Source organism: Callorhinus ursinus, unplaced genomic scaffold (genome assembly GCF_003265705.2).
Source record: "Callorhinus ursinus isolate GAN/ISIS: 27379988/994484 unplaced genomic scaffold, GSC_fseal_2.0 scaffold9, whole genome shotgun sequence".
In the NCBI taxonomy this organism is placed as follows: domain Eukaryota; kingdom Metazoa; phylum Chordata; class Mammalia; order Carnivora; family Otariidae; genus Callorhinus; species Callorhinus ursinus.
In genome coordinates, this window is record NW_027397071.1 from 45,811,133 (window position 1) to 45,830,600 (window position 19,468).

General features: G+C 42.7%; 1 protein-coding gene across 2 annotated transcripts in view; it reads left to right on the plus strand.

Moving 5' to 3' along the window:
- Window positions 1–3,767: 3,767 nt before the first annotated feature.
- Window positions 3,768–19,468, plus strand: part of WLS (Wnt ligand secretion mediator) — a 97,526-nt gene continuing 81,825 nt past the window's right edge. Inside the window, exon 1 of one of the 2 annotated variants that reach the window (XM_025871819.2) lies at window positions 3,768–4,160. Coding sequence is in view for 1 of the 2 variants with exons in the window: in XM_025871818.2 (XP_025727603.1) it covers window positions 4,055–4,160 (106 nt within the window). In the remaining variant the exon portion in view is untranslated. The remainder of the gene's footprint in view (window positions 4,161–19,468) is intronic. The other variant, XM_025871818.2, reaches the window with a different exon arrangement.

Genomic DNA, 19,468 nt, shown 5'->3' on the forward strand with positions numbered 1-19,468 from the left:
AAGCAGATACTGTCATTATCTCCATTTTACAGATGAGAAAGCTGAGCTTCAGAGTGCTGGGTGACTGGAGTGGCTCACAGTGACATACAGCAAGTGAGGGGCAGAGCTGGGGTCCAGGCTCCATTCCAAAACTGGACAACTCACTCATGCTCTTTTCTACTTGTCTCTGTTATTCCCTTGAGAACTAAGGATCTGACAGTCACTTTTAATTTTTAAAAAGATATAATAGAAATGGTAAATTTTTCTTAAAGCAACTCATGGTGATGAATACTGAAAGTGTCTGTCCCACATTCAGTTTGGCAATATTGGTAATAGCATGCAAGTTAGAAGCATTGATTAGCAATTAGAATTATCTCTTTTTAAAAGTCTCCTGGGTGGCTCAGTTGGTTAAGCATCTGACTCTTGATTTCGGCTCAGGTCATGATCTCAGGGTTGTGAGGTGGAGCCCTGTATGGAGCCCCATGGTGAGTCCCATCTCAAGCCTCATGTGGAGCCCCATGAGGAGCCCTGTTTTGAGCCCTGTGGAGCCTGCACTGGCATGGAAACTGCTTAAGATTCTCTCTCTCCCTCTGCTCCCCCCATGTGCTCTCTCTCTCTCTCTCAAAAAAATTATATATAGCTCTTTTTAATTAAGTGCCCTTTAAAAAAAAGGGGGGACCACCTTTGTGGGGAACCAGTATTTTATTCCAAGCCTCTCATTTCCAGATGGGTAAACTAGAACCAAAGAAGTGAGGCCAGTTACTCTGAAGAGATGCATTTGGGAGCTGAGTGAGTAGAGTGTGTTGTAACAGTTGATAGAAAAATGAGTTGAGGAGCTCATTAATGTTAAATAAATACAGTAGTCCTTCTTATCTGTGAGATGTATGTTCCAAGACCCACAGTGGATGCCTGAAGTCTCAGATAATACCAAACCCTATATACACAGTGTTTTTTCCATATGTATACCTATGATAAAGTTAGGTACAATAAGAGATTAACAACAATAACTAATAAGAGAATAGAGCAATTATAATAATATAGTGTAATTAGAGCTATGTGAATGTACTCTCTCAAAATATCTTATTGTACTGTTCTCAGCCTTCTTGTGATGATGGGAGATGATAAAATGCCTACATGATGAAATGAAGTGAGGTGAATGACAAAGGCATTATGTCATAGCATTAGGCTACTCATTGACCTTCTGGCAATAGGTCCGGAGGATCACCTGCTTTCAGACCATCAGACCTCAGCTGACTACAGGTTAAGTGAAACCACAGAAAACTAACCCGTGGATGGGGGGGACTACTAAACACATTCTTGTGGATTCAGTTCATATTTGAAGTGCATAAAACACCATTTTTCTTCTTTTTTAAAAAAAGATTTTATTCATTTATTTGAGAGAGAGAGAGGGAGCAAGAGGGAGCATGCATGAGCAGTGGGGAGGGAGAAACAGACTCCTCGCTGAGCGCTGAGCAGTGAGCCCTACTCAGCCTTTCTGATCCCAGGACCCTGAAATCATGCCCTGAGCTGAAGGCAGATGCTTAACCGACTGAGCCCCCCAGGTGCCTCCCATGTCTTTCTTCTTAAATAGTGAACCATAGTATCAAATGGAGAGTAAATCTTGATATTGAATCCTATCAACCTTAATTTAAAAAAATTCCTTGGTATTAAAAAGAAATTCTAACCCAAAGGCATCATTATTATTCAAATGTGTGGAAGTTGGCACCTTGCTGAGATGAGAACACAGAACGTGGAGTTAACTAGCAACAGAGGTGAGAAGGGCATTCCTACGTCTGTTATTGATGCCCTGGAACCTACTCCTGTCAGGGGAAACAAAAATGATGTAAGCCTCTGAAAAGTTAAAAAAGGAAGGCAAATAGCCATACTCATCTATCTGTGTTTGGGTACCAAATGCTTCTGACCACTACTGTTGACAGCAATTCTGTCTGCTTCTTCTATCTGATTTGATGTTCTCCGAAGTAAAGGTTGTTAATATTCAGTGAATAACAGCGGGACTAGGGCTCCTCCAGGACTGTCAACTGTCTTCACATCCTGGTATCCTCCGGAGACCTGGGTGGCTCAGTCGGTCAAGCGACTGCCTTCGTGGGGCTCCTTGCTCAGCAGGGAATCTGCTTCTCCCTCTGCCTGCAGCTTCCCCTGCTTGTGCTCTCTCTCTCTCTCTCTCTGACAAATAAATAAATAAAGTCTTTAAAAGAAAACACACACATCCTGGTATCCTCAAGGGCTTAGAACAGAAAGCCTGGAACAGGTTAAGGGCTCAATATGTGAGCCCTGCCGGTTAAAGGGTTGAAGGAAAGAATGAATAAATAGCAACTATATCCCCAGAACTCTAAAGAACTGTTCGACTCCAAGGAGATGGATTTTCATATATATAAAGTTTGGTATGGTCCTAAAGAGTGTCTAGTCTAGTTGGAGACTAGAAATGAATACTTTTGTTAAGGGTAACCTGCATGGCATCTTCCATAAGGGCAATGCAAGCTCGGAAATCGAGCAGAAGACAGGGGACTTGTGGTATTCCCTTGGGACGAAAAGGGTGTAGATAGAGGGGAGGGGCAAGAAACCAGGTGTCTAAGGGGTGGCAAACCTTGTTCTGGGGGGGGTGACCAAACCAAGGGTCTATACGGGCAACGTGAGTTGTGCTGGCCAAGTGACCAGTTTATGGAACATGGAAAAACCAGGCCCAGGAATTTAGGCTTGATAGAACAGGAACTCTCTTAAAAGTCCCACCCTCCTTTCCCCCTAGAAGTTAAGTGTGAATAGAAATATATCCTCACAAAGAGACAGCAAACATTGCAACTAAATATGTGTACCATCTGAATCAAATAAGGTCTCTTTCAAGCTCTTGAAATGCAAAACGTGGGCTTGCTTTCACATTTATTTATTTATTTATTCCACAAAAGTTTTTGGAGGATCTACTAGAGCTAGAACTTTGTTAGGAACCACGGGGGTGGGGGAGGGTGGGTACAAAGATGAATGAAACTCGGTCCCTATCCCCCAGGAGTTTACAGCCCTGTGGTGGAGACAAACGTGTACACACAAGTTCTTACAATAGGAACTAAGAATGTAAACACAGGAGTTGTAGGGGTTGGGTTCAAGGAAATATTACACGGGGGAGATTTGGAAAATTAGAAAGGCTTTTCAGACAAGCTTGTTTTTAAATGAGGTTTGAACTCCGATGGAGTAGAATACGTGTATTTAAGAGCCAGGGTCAAGGCTCTGGAAAACCCTGGAGTGCGGGATAACGTGGTAATCAACAGTTGTCTGATTTGGCTGGAGCACAGGGTTCCTTCAGGGGTGCAGTGGGGGGATTTAGCTGGGTATATGCCCAGTAACTGAGGCTGGGGTCAGGTCAAAGGAAGCCGAAGACTTTATTCTGCATCTCTGTTCTCTGACTTAAGCATCTTTGGGTCCCTTTAAAAAATTCTCCTCCTCTTTCCTAAAGAGTTCTGGCAGTTGCGGGTGGGGCCCATTTCCTAAAGTCAACGCGTAAGTTAAAGGTCTGCAAAGCTGTCCGTGGGTGATTTAAATCTCGCACCAGAAAAGGAAACGTGTGAGAGGCGGGGTGGGGGAAACCCCCTTAACAACAGCATCAACCCCCAAACGACACCAGCCCCGGGCGGGACAGACCTCCAGCCGGACCCGGGAGCGGGACGCCAGCACCCTCCGGAGCTCGAAGCCCCGCACAGGCGGGCAAGGGGGAGAGGAAAAGAGGGAGGGAGGGAGGGAGGGAGGAAGCGCGAGAGGGAGGGAGGAAGAAAGGGAGGGAGGGAGGCGGCGTCATGTGATCCGCTTCCCTGCTCCTTTAAGCGTCCACAGGCGGCGGAGCGGCCACAATCACAGCTCCGGGCATTGGGGGAGCCCGAGCCGGCTGCGCCGGGGGAATCCGTGCGGGCGCCTTGCGTCCCGGTCCCATCCTCGCCGCGCTCCCACACCCCTGAAGTTTTGCAGTGCCCAGAAAGGAGGCGAGGGAGGAGGGAGCGTGAGAGGAGAGAGGGCAAAAAGCACACCCTAAAAACATTTATTTCAAGGAGGAAAGAAAAAGGGGGGCGCAAAAATGGCTGGGGCAATTATAGAAAACATGAGCACCAAGAAGCTGTGCATTGTTGGTGGGATTCTGCTCGTGTTCCAAATCATCGCCTTTCTGGTGGGAGGCTTGATTGGTAAGTGCGAGAGCCGCAAACTTTTCCCCCTTTCTCTCTTTTCGGGCCCCTTCCCTCTTTGCCTCTCGGGCTACTTGTTACAGTATCACTGCCTTGCTTCTATGATCTAATTAGTCCGGCTATTGTGCTTAAGAAAGCAGAGCTCCATGGGGCTCCGTGGGGCACAATCCAGTCTAGTGGCTAAGAGAAAAGGAGGGGAAAAAGTTTTGGCCTAGTTTCAGTATCCACTTGAAAGGAAGGAGGGGGGTGGCGGGGGTGGGAATCTTAAGCATGGCGACGGATCGCGCGAGGAAGCGCTGGGTTACAAAGTTGATTGCTGCTCCCCCCGCTTTTTCCCGCGTTCCCCCCTTTTCCTCTCCGTTCTCTCCCAATCAGCTCCCGGAGGGCAACGTAATCGACTTTATTGGGAACAACAGAAGAGTCAGGGAACTGCGCCCGGCGCTAACCCGGGAGCCCTGGTACGGGGCTGTGATCGTTGCCGGTATAAAACGCATTTGGTCGTCTCGGCTCGGGGGTGAGAGTTTGCGTTTGGGGTTCCGACCCTCGCGCCGGCTGCTTCCTGGCCGCGTCCCCCACCCCGCGCCGCGCCAGCGGAAGGGTCTGAGAGGTGGGCCCGGAGACGGGATGCGCTAGGGTGCGGTGGGAGAAAGTCCTTGGCTGGCGCTGCGGGAAGTTGGAGAGGTAGGAGGGGAAAAGCGTATCCGAAAGGTGTTGCTCTTGGCCTCCTGCCCTCTCGCGAATGTCCCCTCCCCCACTTCTCAGAGCCCCGAGAGGTGGTGATTCTGAAGCGCCCCCCCCAGTCCTCCCCAGGCGCCTAACAGAGCGCCTCCCGCCCCCGCCGCGGCTCCCCGCAGGTGACAGCTCTCCGGCCCCCGGCGACGGCGCCTCCCCTGGCGAGCACCTCCGGGACCTCTGGGAGCCATACAGGCTTCCGGGTGAAGAAGATGGTCTCACGGATCTTCCACTCGTAAAAACTCCCTCTTGCTGTCTCTCCCATCTCCATCCATCCTCTAGCCTGGCCGCACACTCGCGTCCCCTGACCCCTCGAGATTTAGGACATCCCGGCACAAACTTCAGCGCCAACTCTGCGACAGGCGCGGATGGGTGCTTTTGCTTTCTTCACGGATCTGTGAAACTTTGCGGACTGGAGAGTCCACGGAGGGGCTTTCTCTGCCGTTCCCTTTGCGAGAGTCCGCGCGGCGCGGGCGTGCGAGCTGCACAGGCTTGGGCACCTCGAGCCGTGTGTGTGGTGTTTTGTCTCCAGACTTGGGTTTGACGGCAACAAATTAAAGGGATTCTGGTTCTGTAAATCACTGTTAACATCCAAGCTAATTGTTTTAAACAAAGGAGAGTGGGTGAAGCTTCACCGAGGCAGAAATTTCTGGAGGAGATCATGCCTTTCTCTCTTGTGTATGTATCCACAAAGCAGAAAGGGGTTCAGAGTTTTCCAAGCTCATATTCTTAATTTGGGCCAAACAGCTTAATCTTTTATTCCTGGAACTCTCACCCCTCACACACACACACACACACACACACACGCACGCGCGCGTGCACAAACACACACACACACACACACACACACAACGGGGTTTGGCTTTCCTGTTAGGAGCCCCTGTGTGGCTACGTGCAATCTCCATGTTTCCCTGTATTGGATTTTTCTAGGCTCCTAATACATTCTCTGCTGGGAGCTGAAGGCAGCCTTCCCTGTGCCCTCACAGTGATTATGCAGCGGTTACAATTACACCTCTTGTCTCCCTTGATGAGCAGTTGCAGTTAGATGCCATTGGATCTTGTGTGATTTCAGTGGCAGACCATAATTAAAATTTCTTGCACCTTGTGCTTTCAGAATTAAATTGGCCTATTATCCCTGTCTGACCTTCATCCTCTTTGAGGTTTTTGCACAAGCAGCGAACCATTACACATAGTTCCCTGGTGTTTGTTGGTGTGTGTTTCTTTTTCTTTTCCTAAGAAGCTGATCGCCTAGCCTTGAAGAGCCCATTATCCACTGTTGTAGGTTTCTTAGGGCACTTCGTGAACTAGCCTAATTGCTAGCATCTTGGTACTGTGGAGAGAGGTGCAAGAGCACTGGTGATAGCCGCTGGACATTAGCGTGGCCGTAGGATCAGAACAGTTGTATGTTCAAAGAGGGGCTTGTCTGGAGGACGTGGTGCCAAGGGTTGTTTTTCCCAGAGAATTTGGCCCGTGACTGTACTTGATAACCATCTCAAAAAGTTAGTGATAGGTCCTGTAACTAGATTCCTCTCAGTAGATAAACTGCTTTAGTTCCAACTTTACTTGGAAAAGAAAAGCATCTATGTGTAACACTTCTTGGGGGAAATGGTGTAAGTTTACTGCTTAGCTCCCTTCCTTCCTTCCTCAATTGCCAAGACTGTGTCCCCACTCTGGCCGCAAAGATCACAGTTCACTTTTAAACACGGAATAGTGACTTAGCCTTTATCTCAACCATTTAGAGAGGTGTTTTTTTTTTTTTTTCTGTTAAATCTAGGAACTTGAGTACAGTACAAGACCCAAATATGGGGAAAAAATATCAACAAAAGTTAAGCGGGACGTTTTCCCGCCAGACTTCCCTAAAATGAAAAGCAGGTGAAACTGAGCAAAGACTGAAACTTCACAAAAGTGGGCAAGTGGAATCAGTGGTTGAAGAAGCAGTTTGTAGGCTGGAAAGTTGAAGTAAAGTTCAGAGACCTCCTCCTCCACTCTCCTCAGTGAGCAGAGACTCCTTCACTGCTCAATTCCACTGATAAGTAGGGAGACAGGTTGGGGGAGGGGGAAAGGGGGGTGAAGTGTTTCTTCAATGCATCTGCAGAGGCCAAGTGAGAAAGTGAAATCTTCGCTTTGAATTGACCATAATATCTGTTTCTTTTTGATCATTGTCCCCTGTGAAAGAAAACATGGCAGCCTAGGAAGGGGAGGATCTGAATGGCAAAGCTCCTGATTGTAAGCGTTTAAGTACCCCATAAACATATTTTCAAAACACAACCACCAACCACCACCCCCAAACAATCATGACAAACCATGCACCCCAAAGTGACCAGGCAAATCAGTTAACCAAGTTTCATTCTCCTCATTGGTAGAGTTTTAGATGATGTTTAGACTGGTATTTGGTTGCAGCCTTCATTCTAGAATTGATGGGGAAATTTTAAACAGTAGATAAAAAGCAAATAGGAGGGATTGGGTTTTCATTTAGCCAGCTTAAATACTTTCCTAGCTCAGTAGCCTTCTTAGAACCAGGTTTTTGTTTTGTTTTCTGCTTGTTTTGGTTGTTAGTTTTTCTTGTGCCAGTGTCTCTTTACTGCAAACCTTTGATGGTATTTTGTAAAAAGGCTCTAGAAAGCAATATCTTATATGGTAGAATTTGGGGTATTTAAAAATTCACTGAGCTACGCCATGCTTCTATAAAAACTTTGAGCCATTATAAAATCATGCATCTGATTGTTTTCTTATGTGTTGAGAAAGGTTCTTAGGTGGCTAGCTTCTTTAGTATTTAGAATGTATTTAAAAATTTAAGAACCCCTAAAGGAAAAGAAAATATTTTTAAAGATGTAGCCTATCTATCTTTATCCTCCTTAAAAATAAACCTGCAGAAAATGTAAAAAAATAATTTCCCTTTGATTTCATGAGGCAGAGAGGCAGCTGCAGGGCAGGGGTGGTAGAAGGGGGAAGGGGAGGGAGACCATGTGCCCTGAAACAAGAGTACAGCCTACTAAAAATCATGAACTTGAATCCCTGGCCCATTATGTGCAATTTGCTCAGTTTCAAATTAGTCATGTCTTGGGGATATAATGGTTGAAAAGGCAGGTCACTGTTCCCACCTGTTCTAAAACTGTTAAGAAGACTGTGAAGATCAGAACTGAATGAATAAAAAATGATTGCTTTGTTTTAAGCATACCATTAAATGAGAATATTCCAAACTTAAACTCTGCATAAGTATCAACAAATTACCCATTATTTTATCTTCAGGGAGGATTGCTTTCTTTCAAAAGCTTACCATGAGTTGCTTTTTTTGTTCTTTAATGCTGAGAATATTATGTACATATAATATAAACATATATAATCAGTTTTCTCAATTTTTACATGGACTTACTTATTGCTTTTCGATGATATAGCCCGTATTACTGTGCTATTATTATTTAAATGAGAACTATTGGTAGCCTTGATTGTGGTCCATTCATGTGAATTTTTATTTCTGCTACTATTGTTTATTTGGAAGTTGCAGGATTTTAAGAAATTAAATAAAATTAGAGTTATGCAGAGTATGTAAAGGTTTGCTTCCCAGTGCATTAGGTTTTAAGCTTGTTGTGGTATATATTATATTTTAGCATATATTGATAATGTAATATCTATAATCCTGCAGTGTTTGGGTAGCTGGTCTCAAAAAGAACTAATCAGTTGGCTTTTGGTTGATGTTAGCCCACATTTTTTTCTGTATTTGATTCTCCTTTTTGTTCTGCAAAATTTCATACCTGACTAAACCATGTCATTTTTTTTTCTCTTTGTTAAACTACTGGAGTATCTAATGTGGTTTGTAGGAGTACTGTGCAATCTCAAAAATTCTTCTTGTATAAAGGTGGGAAATTTTTTCTAGTGGAAATTACATTATTGATTCCTCAAAAACTTAATTATCTACTTGGTTATTGCAACAAAATCATGCTTGTTGTAATAATCTCTAATCATGCTTTCATCTAATCATTCCGTACGGCCTTTCTAGTCTTCTACTGGAACTTTGCCTTTTCCTTATTCAAAGTGAGAACCATTTCCTTGAGATAATCATGTTGTTTATGGCTTTGTAAGGTTTTCAGATCTCCTGCCTGAACTCAGATCCAGACTCAAAGCCTTTCCTAGCTAGTTGACATTTGCAATAATTTGGCCTTTAAATTTTTTTAAATTCATATAGACTGAGGAAAGATTCTTACCTTATCTTCCTCATAAAGGTGTTTCTATGGAGATTTAGAATTTGAGATTGTATTAAAGTCCTTAGCTTAGAACTCATATGTGTCACCTACCTAACATGCAAAATATTGATTAGAGCCTGCTGTGTGCCCAGGATAGGGCTGCAATGCCGACTGGGAGTTAGCAAAGAGGGGTCTTGAAGCCTCAGTAACCTAGGAGAGCCAGAGGTAGAAAAGAGCACTTCTTAATCCAAGTTCACCAGCAAAAGATTTCCTATGATGAAGTGTCTAGCATCAAGATAATTCTCACTTATTTACTAAGAACCCGAGAACATGTGAAATGAGAAGCCCTGTTAATTATACTGTCAGATAATTATATTAATATTTCATCTTGAAATAAATGTGTTACTAAAATAATACAACAAATGTTTAGCATGTTAGTTAAATGTGTGCTATGTGCCAGACCTTACCTAATTTAATCCATGCAAAGCCTTGCCAGATTGGTAGCACTGTACCTGTTTTACGTGTAAGTAAACTGAGATTACCCAGTGAGTCAAGATTATCCAGCTAGTCAGGGTTAAAGCTCTGAATGGACTCCAGTCAATCTGACATCAGAGCCACAATCCTCAACCATCAGGTTATCCTGCCCCCACCTCCCAAAGCCTTGACTTTTAAGATTGAATGAATGTGGTTTAAATCCAGAAAGAGAAGATGAGTAACACTATAAATGCTGTTGCTTTCTCATTTTAATCATTAGGTAACATATCAAATGCGGAAAAAAAATCCAATGTGATGATAAATGAAATGGAGTTCAGCTTTACATAATAGCAGATCCTGGCCAAGGCTAAGGGAGGACACCTTTTGAGAAGTCTGCATATGCCCATCTGACCAATTTCTTACAGGTTCAAACTAGTTCTTATAATTGTCTGAATCATCCAGTTGGCTGAGCAGCCAAGTTCATTATCCATAAAAACGTTTGAGTTCTACTTTAAGGAAGATTACTTGATTTTATTTTCTCAGGTTAGTGGTTTTAACATATTTATGCAGTTATATACATCAGGACTTTTCCAAAGGAGGGGAGAGAAGCAATCAACTGGTTGGAGAGGCTTTTAGAGGGTGTGGATTGGCAGGGATGGTAGAGCAATTGAAAGAAGAGCCGTTTACTCCAAGTTGACAGTTCTGTTCTCCAAAGGAAATTTCTGTTTGTATACACACCCATGCCTAATAATGAGAGCATCTCAAACTAGAGGCTTCCATGCTGACACCATGAATAGGTACATTTTGTTCTTTGGAAAAAATGCTGGTAGACTTTCTTTATTCAAAGATTTACTGCTCTCAGTTTTGATAGAGACTCTAAGAGATGATGGGGGACAGGGACCATCAAGATGTGAAATAATCGTGTCTATTCATTTATGTCCTGTGTCTTTTCTGAGGTGTTGTAAGGGTTGCCTAATAGAGTAGACAGCTGTGCCCAATGTGGACATTTCTGAGAGAAGATGCCCGGATGGGAAGGAGGATGGGAGTGAAGGGGAGCTTGGGGCGTTGGTGATTTCAAACTTGATGATGAAATGATAGGGCTTTTCATAATAGGGCTAACTTAAAAGGATTGCTGAACAGCAGAGAAGAGCAACTCGTATTTTAGAATACAAAAATACTTAGGTTCACCGTTTTGCCTTTTACTACCACCTCTTCTCCCCTGCTTCCACCATGTTCCACCTCTAATTAAATTTTACAGGGGAGCAAAAGCAATAATCAGATTGTCATTGGACCAGTAGTGAGGGATTTAGTTAATTATGATTTGTTGCTTTTTGAGGATTTATTGGGTGGCTATGGCAAGTATTTTACATGTATTGATTCACTGAACCATCATAACAACCTAGAGAAACAGGTGCTTTCTCCAGATTTCGGATGAATCAGATGCTCATTTAAGGAACTTCTCAGAAGGGACAGAGATAGTAAATGAGTGCAGAACCTCAAGCGCATGATCCTTGACCAAATCCTAAGTCATGCTCTTAAGGCTAATGCCACTCTCCTATTGTTTCTTCAATTTCTACAGGAAACAAGGTGTTGGGGGTGTGATAAAATTGATTCTACACGGATTCAGTAGAAGATGGAAGCTCAGTCTCCCCCTTTTCTGTTTCTACCTCTTTCCCAAACCACATACTTCGTCACTGCATGGGTACTAATCATTGACCTAGTTGCTTCCTAAACAAATGATCCCAATTTTGTATACTGTAGCCATTGTAAATGTTGACCGGTGTTTGCAGGCCATGCTGGGGAGGGCCAAACCTGAGAAAATAATGCCCCAGCTCCCTCCAGAAAGAAATTCTTACACACAGCAAAGAGGAACTGAGAGTTGTCATTGAAAATGTGTCAAAATAACCAAGCTCCTGAAGGCCCCAAATGCCTCCTGGATTTTAGCATACAGAATGGATCCTGCATATAGCTACCGAATACAGGAGAGGGGAATGTGGGTGTGGGGAAGGAAGATGGGAGTAGACTACGGATGCACAAGAGAAAAACTAAGGCCTTTATAAACGTCTACATGAGGCCATTTCTTTGGGACATTGCTTGTACTTGGATTTCCAAAACCTATTTCCGATACCATCGTCTTCCTCCACATTGAACTAGTGTTTCTATATTCTGTGCCTTTTGAAATCCTGGACCTTCAAGGGCAATTTTCTGCTCCCTCTTTCTCCTTCCTACTCCATTCTGTTAATATTTCCTGGTAAAGAGGTGTTCTTTCTTCACTAGCCCCTAGGAATTACAGGGCCTTCTTAAACTGCTGGTTAATTCCCTGAGTTAACTCAGAAGCCTTATCCACAAATAGACATTTCCAAGAGACTAGGGGTAATTGAAAGAAGAGGCCAAGTTATTACATTTGTATTGGCAAGGCATTATGATTTTTCGTTAGAAAGAAGGTAATGGATCTGTAACTGCTTGGCTCAGTTTTTTTTTGCAAAGCCCAGATTAATAAGGCTAAGCTCATGGGACCTGGTTGGGGGCCAGTTAACTGCGGCCTTAGTCCTGGCTGAGCCTCTCCCAGAGAGAGAGCTCCTGATCTCAGGGTAGCATCACATAGTGGAGGGAGGCCTGGCTGGAACTCTGCAGACCACCTGTGGTCTCAATGATCTCAAGTCACAAAAACTCCTTGACGCCCCTCAATTGATGTGGGACAGAGCCCTCCTACATCATGGATGATGGCTGTGAAGAGCCACCCTCTCCAAGACGTGGCACCCGTTGGGCTGTCTCACTGAACCTGGCCCACCAAAGAGGAGATTCCCAGAGGAGTTTTCACTGAAGCCATCTGCTTAACCCCATATCCATCTCTCCTACTTTTTTTTCTCTGTTCTTCTGTCTTTCTAGATCTGGGGCAACTTAACTATGACATTGTTTATTTTCTATTGAGAAGAGAGCAAAAGTGAGAGAGAGAGAGCACAGTGGGAGAGGGAGAAGCAGACTACCCACTAAGCAGGGAGCCTGACATGGGGCTCAATCTCAGGACCCCAAGATCATGACCTGAGCTGAAGGCAGTTGCTTAACAGACTGAGCCATGCAGGCACCCCTTTGTTTTCTATTCTGTCTTCCTTAAGTCATCACTACTTTGTCAAACACCTCCAGATTCAGGAGGTATGGGAGTGACTCGAAATATACCTGGTTTGGGTTTGAGAGTGTGCAGAGAGATTATCCTGCTTTCTAACACTAATTCCCATGTTATCACCGAATGTCTCATAATGAGCCTTCCCCAAATGGTAGACATTAATATTGTTACCAATTGTTAGTAAATAAGAATGCAGGTCTAAATCATTGTCCTGAAGCATGCACATTTTATGCCCAGGAGAATTCCTCATGTTTATATTTGAGGTCTGTTCATTACTTTTGCTTTATACACAATTAAAAAAAAATATTAAGTAATCTCTATACCCAACATGGGGCTTGAACTCATGACCTCAAGATCAAGAGTCACATGCCCCACCCACTGAGCCAGCCAGGCGCCCCTGCTTTATACACAATTTTAATAGAGCTTGGGTATGCCATTGTCTAAGTCTACAAAAGTTGGGATTATTGGCCACCAAAATTCACTGGCAGCAGAGAGATGTAAGAGTATAGTAGATAACATGAGGACAAAGGAACAATGCCCAGGGTTCTGGGGTCTCTAGGGTACAGGTGAGTCACTGCACACCTCAGTAAGCCCCCCTTGGTGGCATCATTACATTATAACCCAGTCTGATAATTGAGTCTGCTCTAAAGCTGTGGATCTTATCACTTGCCATGAGTGCAGCTTGTGGGGTCGGTCCACTTTATCTGTACCCTTTGGTGGTATTTGCCCTGAATGGGAGCTGTGGGGCCTTTGCTATTAAACTGTAAAAAGGGTCTTGGAAACCATCTTGTTTTACTTCTTCGGAGGAGGAATCAGCATCCCAGGAAAGGGCAGGGACTCAGTTTACACAATTAGAGGCAGCTCCATAGCTTGGACTCCCGATTCTAATGCCAGTCAGCCCTGGAAGCATGTACCTGCTTTTGAGCTTCACCACGATGATCATCCGAAGGCCGTACAGTTAATGTGCAGAGATCTCCTCACTTGTGGTTCCTACAGATCTACTGACTTTCCTGTTACTTGACAACAAAATAGTGGGGCGCCTGGGTAGCTCAGTTGATTAAGCGTCTGACTCTTGATTTTGGCTGTGGTCATGGTCTCAGGGTGGTGAGACCCAGCCCCACGTCAGGATCCCTGCTGGGCTTGGATTCTGCTTGAGATTTTCTCCCTCTCCCTCAGTCCCTCCCCCACCTCCCTTTAAAAAAAAAACAAAGAACAGAACACTAACTTTAATTTCTTCTCCCTCTTGCCTTTGTATACTTAATATTCTTTAAGATTTATTTATTTTTGTGAGAGAGAGAGCCCAGGAGTGAGCACAAGCGGGTGAAAGGGGCAGAGGGAGAAGCAGACTCCCCGCTAAGCAGGGAGCCCAAAGCTGGACTCGATCCCAGGACCCTGGGATCATGACCTGAGCCGAAGGCAGACGCTTAACGACTGAGCCACCCAGGCACCCCTTGTGTTTAGTTTTAAGACTTAATCAGTCTGAGGCTTCCTTGTCTAAAATTCTGTGACTAACTTTGCTACTTTCAGGGAATGTGTGTGGCAGGCATAATTCTGAAGTTGTAGTGAGTCTGGGGGAAGTGACATGCCCTATATTTTTTTGGTCTGTTTTGCATACAAAAGAGACAACAAAATTGCTCATTCTTTATCTCTGCCACCTCTTTACTCTAAAGGTAATTGCAAGCAGAAAATTCAAATTGCCAAAACAGGGCTTAAAACGTTGAGCGCTCCATGCCATTATGACTGCCATGCGTATTCTTGTATTTCCAGAGGTACAAGTGTTACATTGTAATTTCTTCCTCCTCTGCGTTTTTGTTGGAAGTAAGCAGAGTCACAAAGCACTATTTTTTCTGCATCCTCTGACTTAGCGGGAATGAATATGGACTTTTTTTTTATTGAGGTATAATTAACATATAACATTAGTTTCAGGTGTACAGCATAATGATTTGATATTTGTATATCCTGTGAAATGATCACCACAATGAGTCTAGTTACCATCTGTCACCATACCAAGTTACAAAGTAGTTTTTTCTTGTGATGAGAACTTTTAAGATTTACTCTTTTAGCAACTTTCAAATATGCAATACAATATTACTGATTATACTCACCATGCTGTAAACTAATTGGATTCCCATGCCTTATTTATTTTATAACTGGAAGTTTATACCTCTTGACCTCCTTTATCCATTTTGCCTAACCCCAAACCCCGCTCACTTCTGTTAACTACCAGTCTGTTCTCTGTATCTCTTAGTTTTGTTTGTTCATTTGTTTTTTAGATTTAGATGTAAGTAAAATCATATATTTGTCTTTGACTTGTTTCACTTAGCTAATATATTCAAAGTCCATCTTTGTTGCAAATGGCAAGACCTCACTCTTTTTTATGGCTCAGTCTCCCATTGTATATGTGCACCACATCTCCTTTATCCATGCGTCTCTTAGTGGACACGTAGGATGTTTCCATAGCTTGACTATTGTAAATAATGCTGCAATGACCATGGGGATGCATATATTTTTTTGGAATTAGTGTTTTCATTTTCTTTGGATAAATACGTAGAAGTGGAATTGCTGGATCATATGGTCATTCTATTTTTAATATTTTGAGGAACCTCCATAGGTTTTCCACTATTTACATAGTAGCTCCATTAACATACATTCCAACCTTGCACAAGGGTTCCTTTTACTCCACCTCTTTGCCAACACTTGTTATTTCTTGTCTTTTTGATACTAGCCATTCTAACAGGGGTGAGATGGTATCTCAGTGTGGTTTTGATTTGCATTTCTGTGGTGATTAGTAATGTTGAACATCTTTTCATGTGTCAGCCATCTGTATGTCTTCTTTGGAAAAATGTCTATTCGGATTCTCGGCCCATTTTTAAATCCGATTATTAGGATTTTGTTGTTGTTCATGAGTTGTGTGAGGGTTGTTTTTTTTTTTTTTAAGCTTTTTTAAGTAGTCTCTAAACCCTACATGGGGTGCAGACTCACGACCCTGAGATCAAGAGTTGCATGCTCTATTGACTGAGCCAGCCAGACAAGGAAGTTCTTTATGTATTTTGAATATTACCCTGGGGTATCTGTTTTGCAAATATTTTCTTCCATTCAGTAGATTTTCTTTTCGTTTTGTTGATGGTTTCCTTTGCTGCACAGAAGCTTTTTAGTTTGATGTAGCCCTGCTTGTTTATTTTTGCCTTTGTTGCCCTTTCTTTTGAAGTCAGATCCAAGAAATCATCGCCAAGACCAATGTCAAGGAACCTACCAACTATGTTTTCTTCTAGGAGTTTTACGGTTTTAGGTCGTACATTCAAGTCTTTAAATCATTTTGAGTTCATTTTTGTGCATGGTGTAAGATAGTAATCTAATTTCATTCTTTTGTATGTGGCTGTCCTGTTTTCCCATTTATTAAGGAGACTGTCCTTTCCCCATTGTATATTCTTGCCTCAAATCTTGACTTTTAAGTCTCTGTTTAACATGCTTGTCTTTAGGTGATCACAACCAGAAGTTGGGTTCCATATTTTATTAAATCCAGCCCTTTCTCAAGGCAAATCAGGTCTTTTTGAGGCCTTATTCTTTTTACTCTGGGTTCTTATAGATTTTATCTGCTCTCATTTAGGTTGTAACTTGCCCTAGAACGGAATGCCTTAAATGTGGAAAAGACATGTCCCCACATTCCTTTCTTTTCTCTGTTCTGTTGAGCTAGTTCTGGCTTGTGTGAAATGGGCTCCAACTTTAGCCCCAGCGTGCCTGGGCTAAGGGAAGTTGTAGATAAGATTTTTACTGAGGCTTTGAAAAGACTGAACCATGGGGCCTGGCTGTCACTTAGAGAACACACCTCTATAAGCTTAGAAAGGATCAGCTTCTTCAGAATTAGAAGTGGGGGGTGGGGTGGGGGCTCAGCTGTGACAGGAAACCCTGGGACCTTAGGCATCCTTTTAGTCACCCTTCCTCCTTATTTTACAAAGTTTGCAGGTCCCTGAGAGAACTGGTGTTAAATCACCCAGCATCATTCTTTAAACATACCTAAACAGAAAAGAGTTTTGTACTATAGGAACATGATATTTCTGGATAATAGTTGATGAGAGAGAAATAAACAGGATAATTTGTAGACACAAGATTTTTAAACCAAAAGGACATTTAAGGTCACCTTTCAAATAGCATGTTTCTTTTTTTTATAGGTATCAGGAGAATCTTCATTCCCCTCTTCCCTACCTCACCCACCTGTTAAAACAGGGAAAGAGAGAAAATAGAGTTTGGGAGAAGGATGAGCAATACATTTGGGATTTGAACAAAATCAGCATAAAGATATATTTGAGACAATAATATTTCTCCGTCAGGACTTGGGTTAGGTAATGATACCAGTTCCATCCAGGGAAGTCCTCTGTCTCACGTTAGAATAAGTCTCTTGGCTAAGCAGAACTGCTGCGATAATTTTGAAAATTGCCTTTGATGACTTGGGCTTCTTATGGGATTCCTAGGAAACAGTCACTCTCTAAGCAAGGTGTTGGTTCAGGATTTTCCTTATGATGTTTCCGATTTTGATAAACAAACAGATCCTTCCATTCAGAGTGATCAGATTTCTAACTGGTGGCATGTGGTTTTATGGTTGATCAATGGGTATGATCTGGCTTGTTAGCAGACTTGCTTTGTAACTTAGACAAACCATTTATATGCTGTGAGCCTCAGTTTCCGCATCTAAAAATTTCTCCTGGGGTCCCCTGGCTGGCTCTGTCAGTAGAGCGTGCAACTCTTGATCTCAAGATTGTGAGTTCAAGCCCCACATTGGGTGTAGAGCTTACTTAAAATAAAATAAAATAAAATTTCCCCTTCATAGGGAGGTTGTAGGGTTTAACGAACTTAAGTTACCTACACCTACGTGTTAGATCAATCCATATATGTTAACTATTTCCCTGATTTACAGGTTGTAACTAACTTTTCAAGGTTCGTCCTTTCCATCTCTCTCTCTCTCTCTTTTCTCTCTCTTTCTCTCTTTTGAGTCATCCTCTGTCTGGTTAGGCTCATGGCAGGGTATTTCTGCTTCTTAGTGGAGTATATAAAATTAGAAACCCAGCCACTCTGCTTGATAGCCTTCTATTAGGTACTAGTCCATGCTAGCCAACAATTTAAGAAGCATGTCATTTACCCATTCGGTGAATTAGAGTGATTCACTTTTTGAGCCAGTTAGTGATAGTTTTCACCAAGGTTTCATTTGAATCCTAAATTTTGTCTTTTAAAATGCTGGACCAGTTTTCACGGCTCTCTATAGTAAGCCCAGGTAGCAAGACTTTTAAATAGATACCAGTTAATACATGGAAGAGGTATGTTCCATCCATGCTTGCTGCAAAATGAATCCCAATTGTTCTGTTTTAAATTATAAAATTGAAGTTATCATCCATTGGGAATTTTTTTTGCTTCCAGATAACATAAATGACAAAGACCTTTGAAAGTCAAACTTGTAGGAAAAAAAGTGATGATCTTTTTCTTATAAAATATTAACTAACTACTTCTGAGACATTAGCTAGAATTTAATGTTATAGAAATTATAAAGAAAAAATAAAGATGAAAATACAACTTTATAAGACTGTAAGCTACATGAGAGCAAAGAAGGGTCTAATTTGCTTATCTTTGAGTGGTTACCACAGTGTAGTGCGGCAGAGGTGCCCAGAAATACAGAAGAAAGAGAGAGGAAGGAAGGAAGGAATGGAGGGAGGAAGGAAGGCTTATTTGCATTTGGACTTATTGCAGAGAGAGCTAAAATGCTTCAACTTTAAGATCTGTCCTAAGACTTGTAACATTGTATTCCAAGCTATTCTTTTATAGTTAAATGAGGAAAGGTTTCTTATTATTTGCTTGAACTTAAAAAGATTGTGCCACCTTCATGGTTTGTATGCTTCGATATATAAAAGTGTGTAATTTTGGAGTATTGGAAAGGGACCTTATCCTATTATATTCTGGAGACTAAGGCCTAGAGGAATCACAGGGAGACAGTAAGATTGGAAGGAAGTGTCCTGACAATTAGTGGAGTGTTTCATTACCCATGTCGATGGTTATGCTGATTACTATTATGTGTGATCTGCATATTTGGTCTTCACTTGGCCATAGGGCAGAGAACCGACTGACTGCTTGGTTGATAAGGTTTGCTGGGAGGAAGGAACACACTACCATCTGTATTTTTCAAACTTCGAATATTCAAATGAGAACGTTGAATGATAATAACAATTTTGTGTTTTATTGTCTTTAAGAAGTAAATGTGTTTCTTCTGCTCCATGAGGGCTGGTTTTAGGGGCTTCTTTAAGAAGACCACATAGTTTAATTTTCTATAAGCTTTTAAAGATAGGAAGTACATCTTTCGGAGTTTTCCTCGTAAGAACGTTGCAGATGCATCTGCAGTTATTCAGAGATGGGTAATATATTTATGATGTCAGCTTTCGTAACTGCCCTTGACAAGAAAGCCTAATACATCCAAATAACTACCTCTTCATTCCACTGTGTTCAGCTTGTGGACACAATGAATTCCTCCACATAGTCTTCCAGGTTCCTGAAGGGTATGGAAACGTGCATGTTGTGCTCAGTGCATGCCTGCAGGCAGAGAGGAACTTGGGCCTGTTGACTTTCTAGTGGAGCAGGTGCAGATGGGAGGAGAGATTTAGGAAGCAGATGTTACCTGGGAGGGAAGGAAGCAAAAGCCAAGGAGAAAGCTCCACAGAAGCTAGACTTGGACGTCTCTTAGCTAGAGGAGGAGTATTGGGGGGAAGGGACACAGAGCTGGCATGAAGTAAGGGGACAGGAAAGCTCTGGTGTTGGGA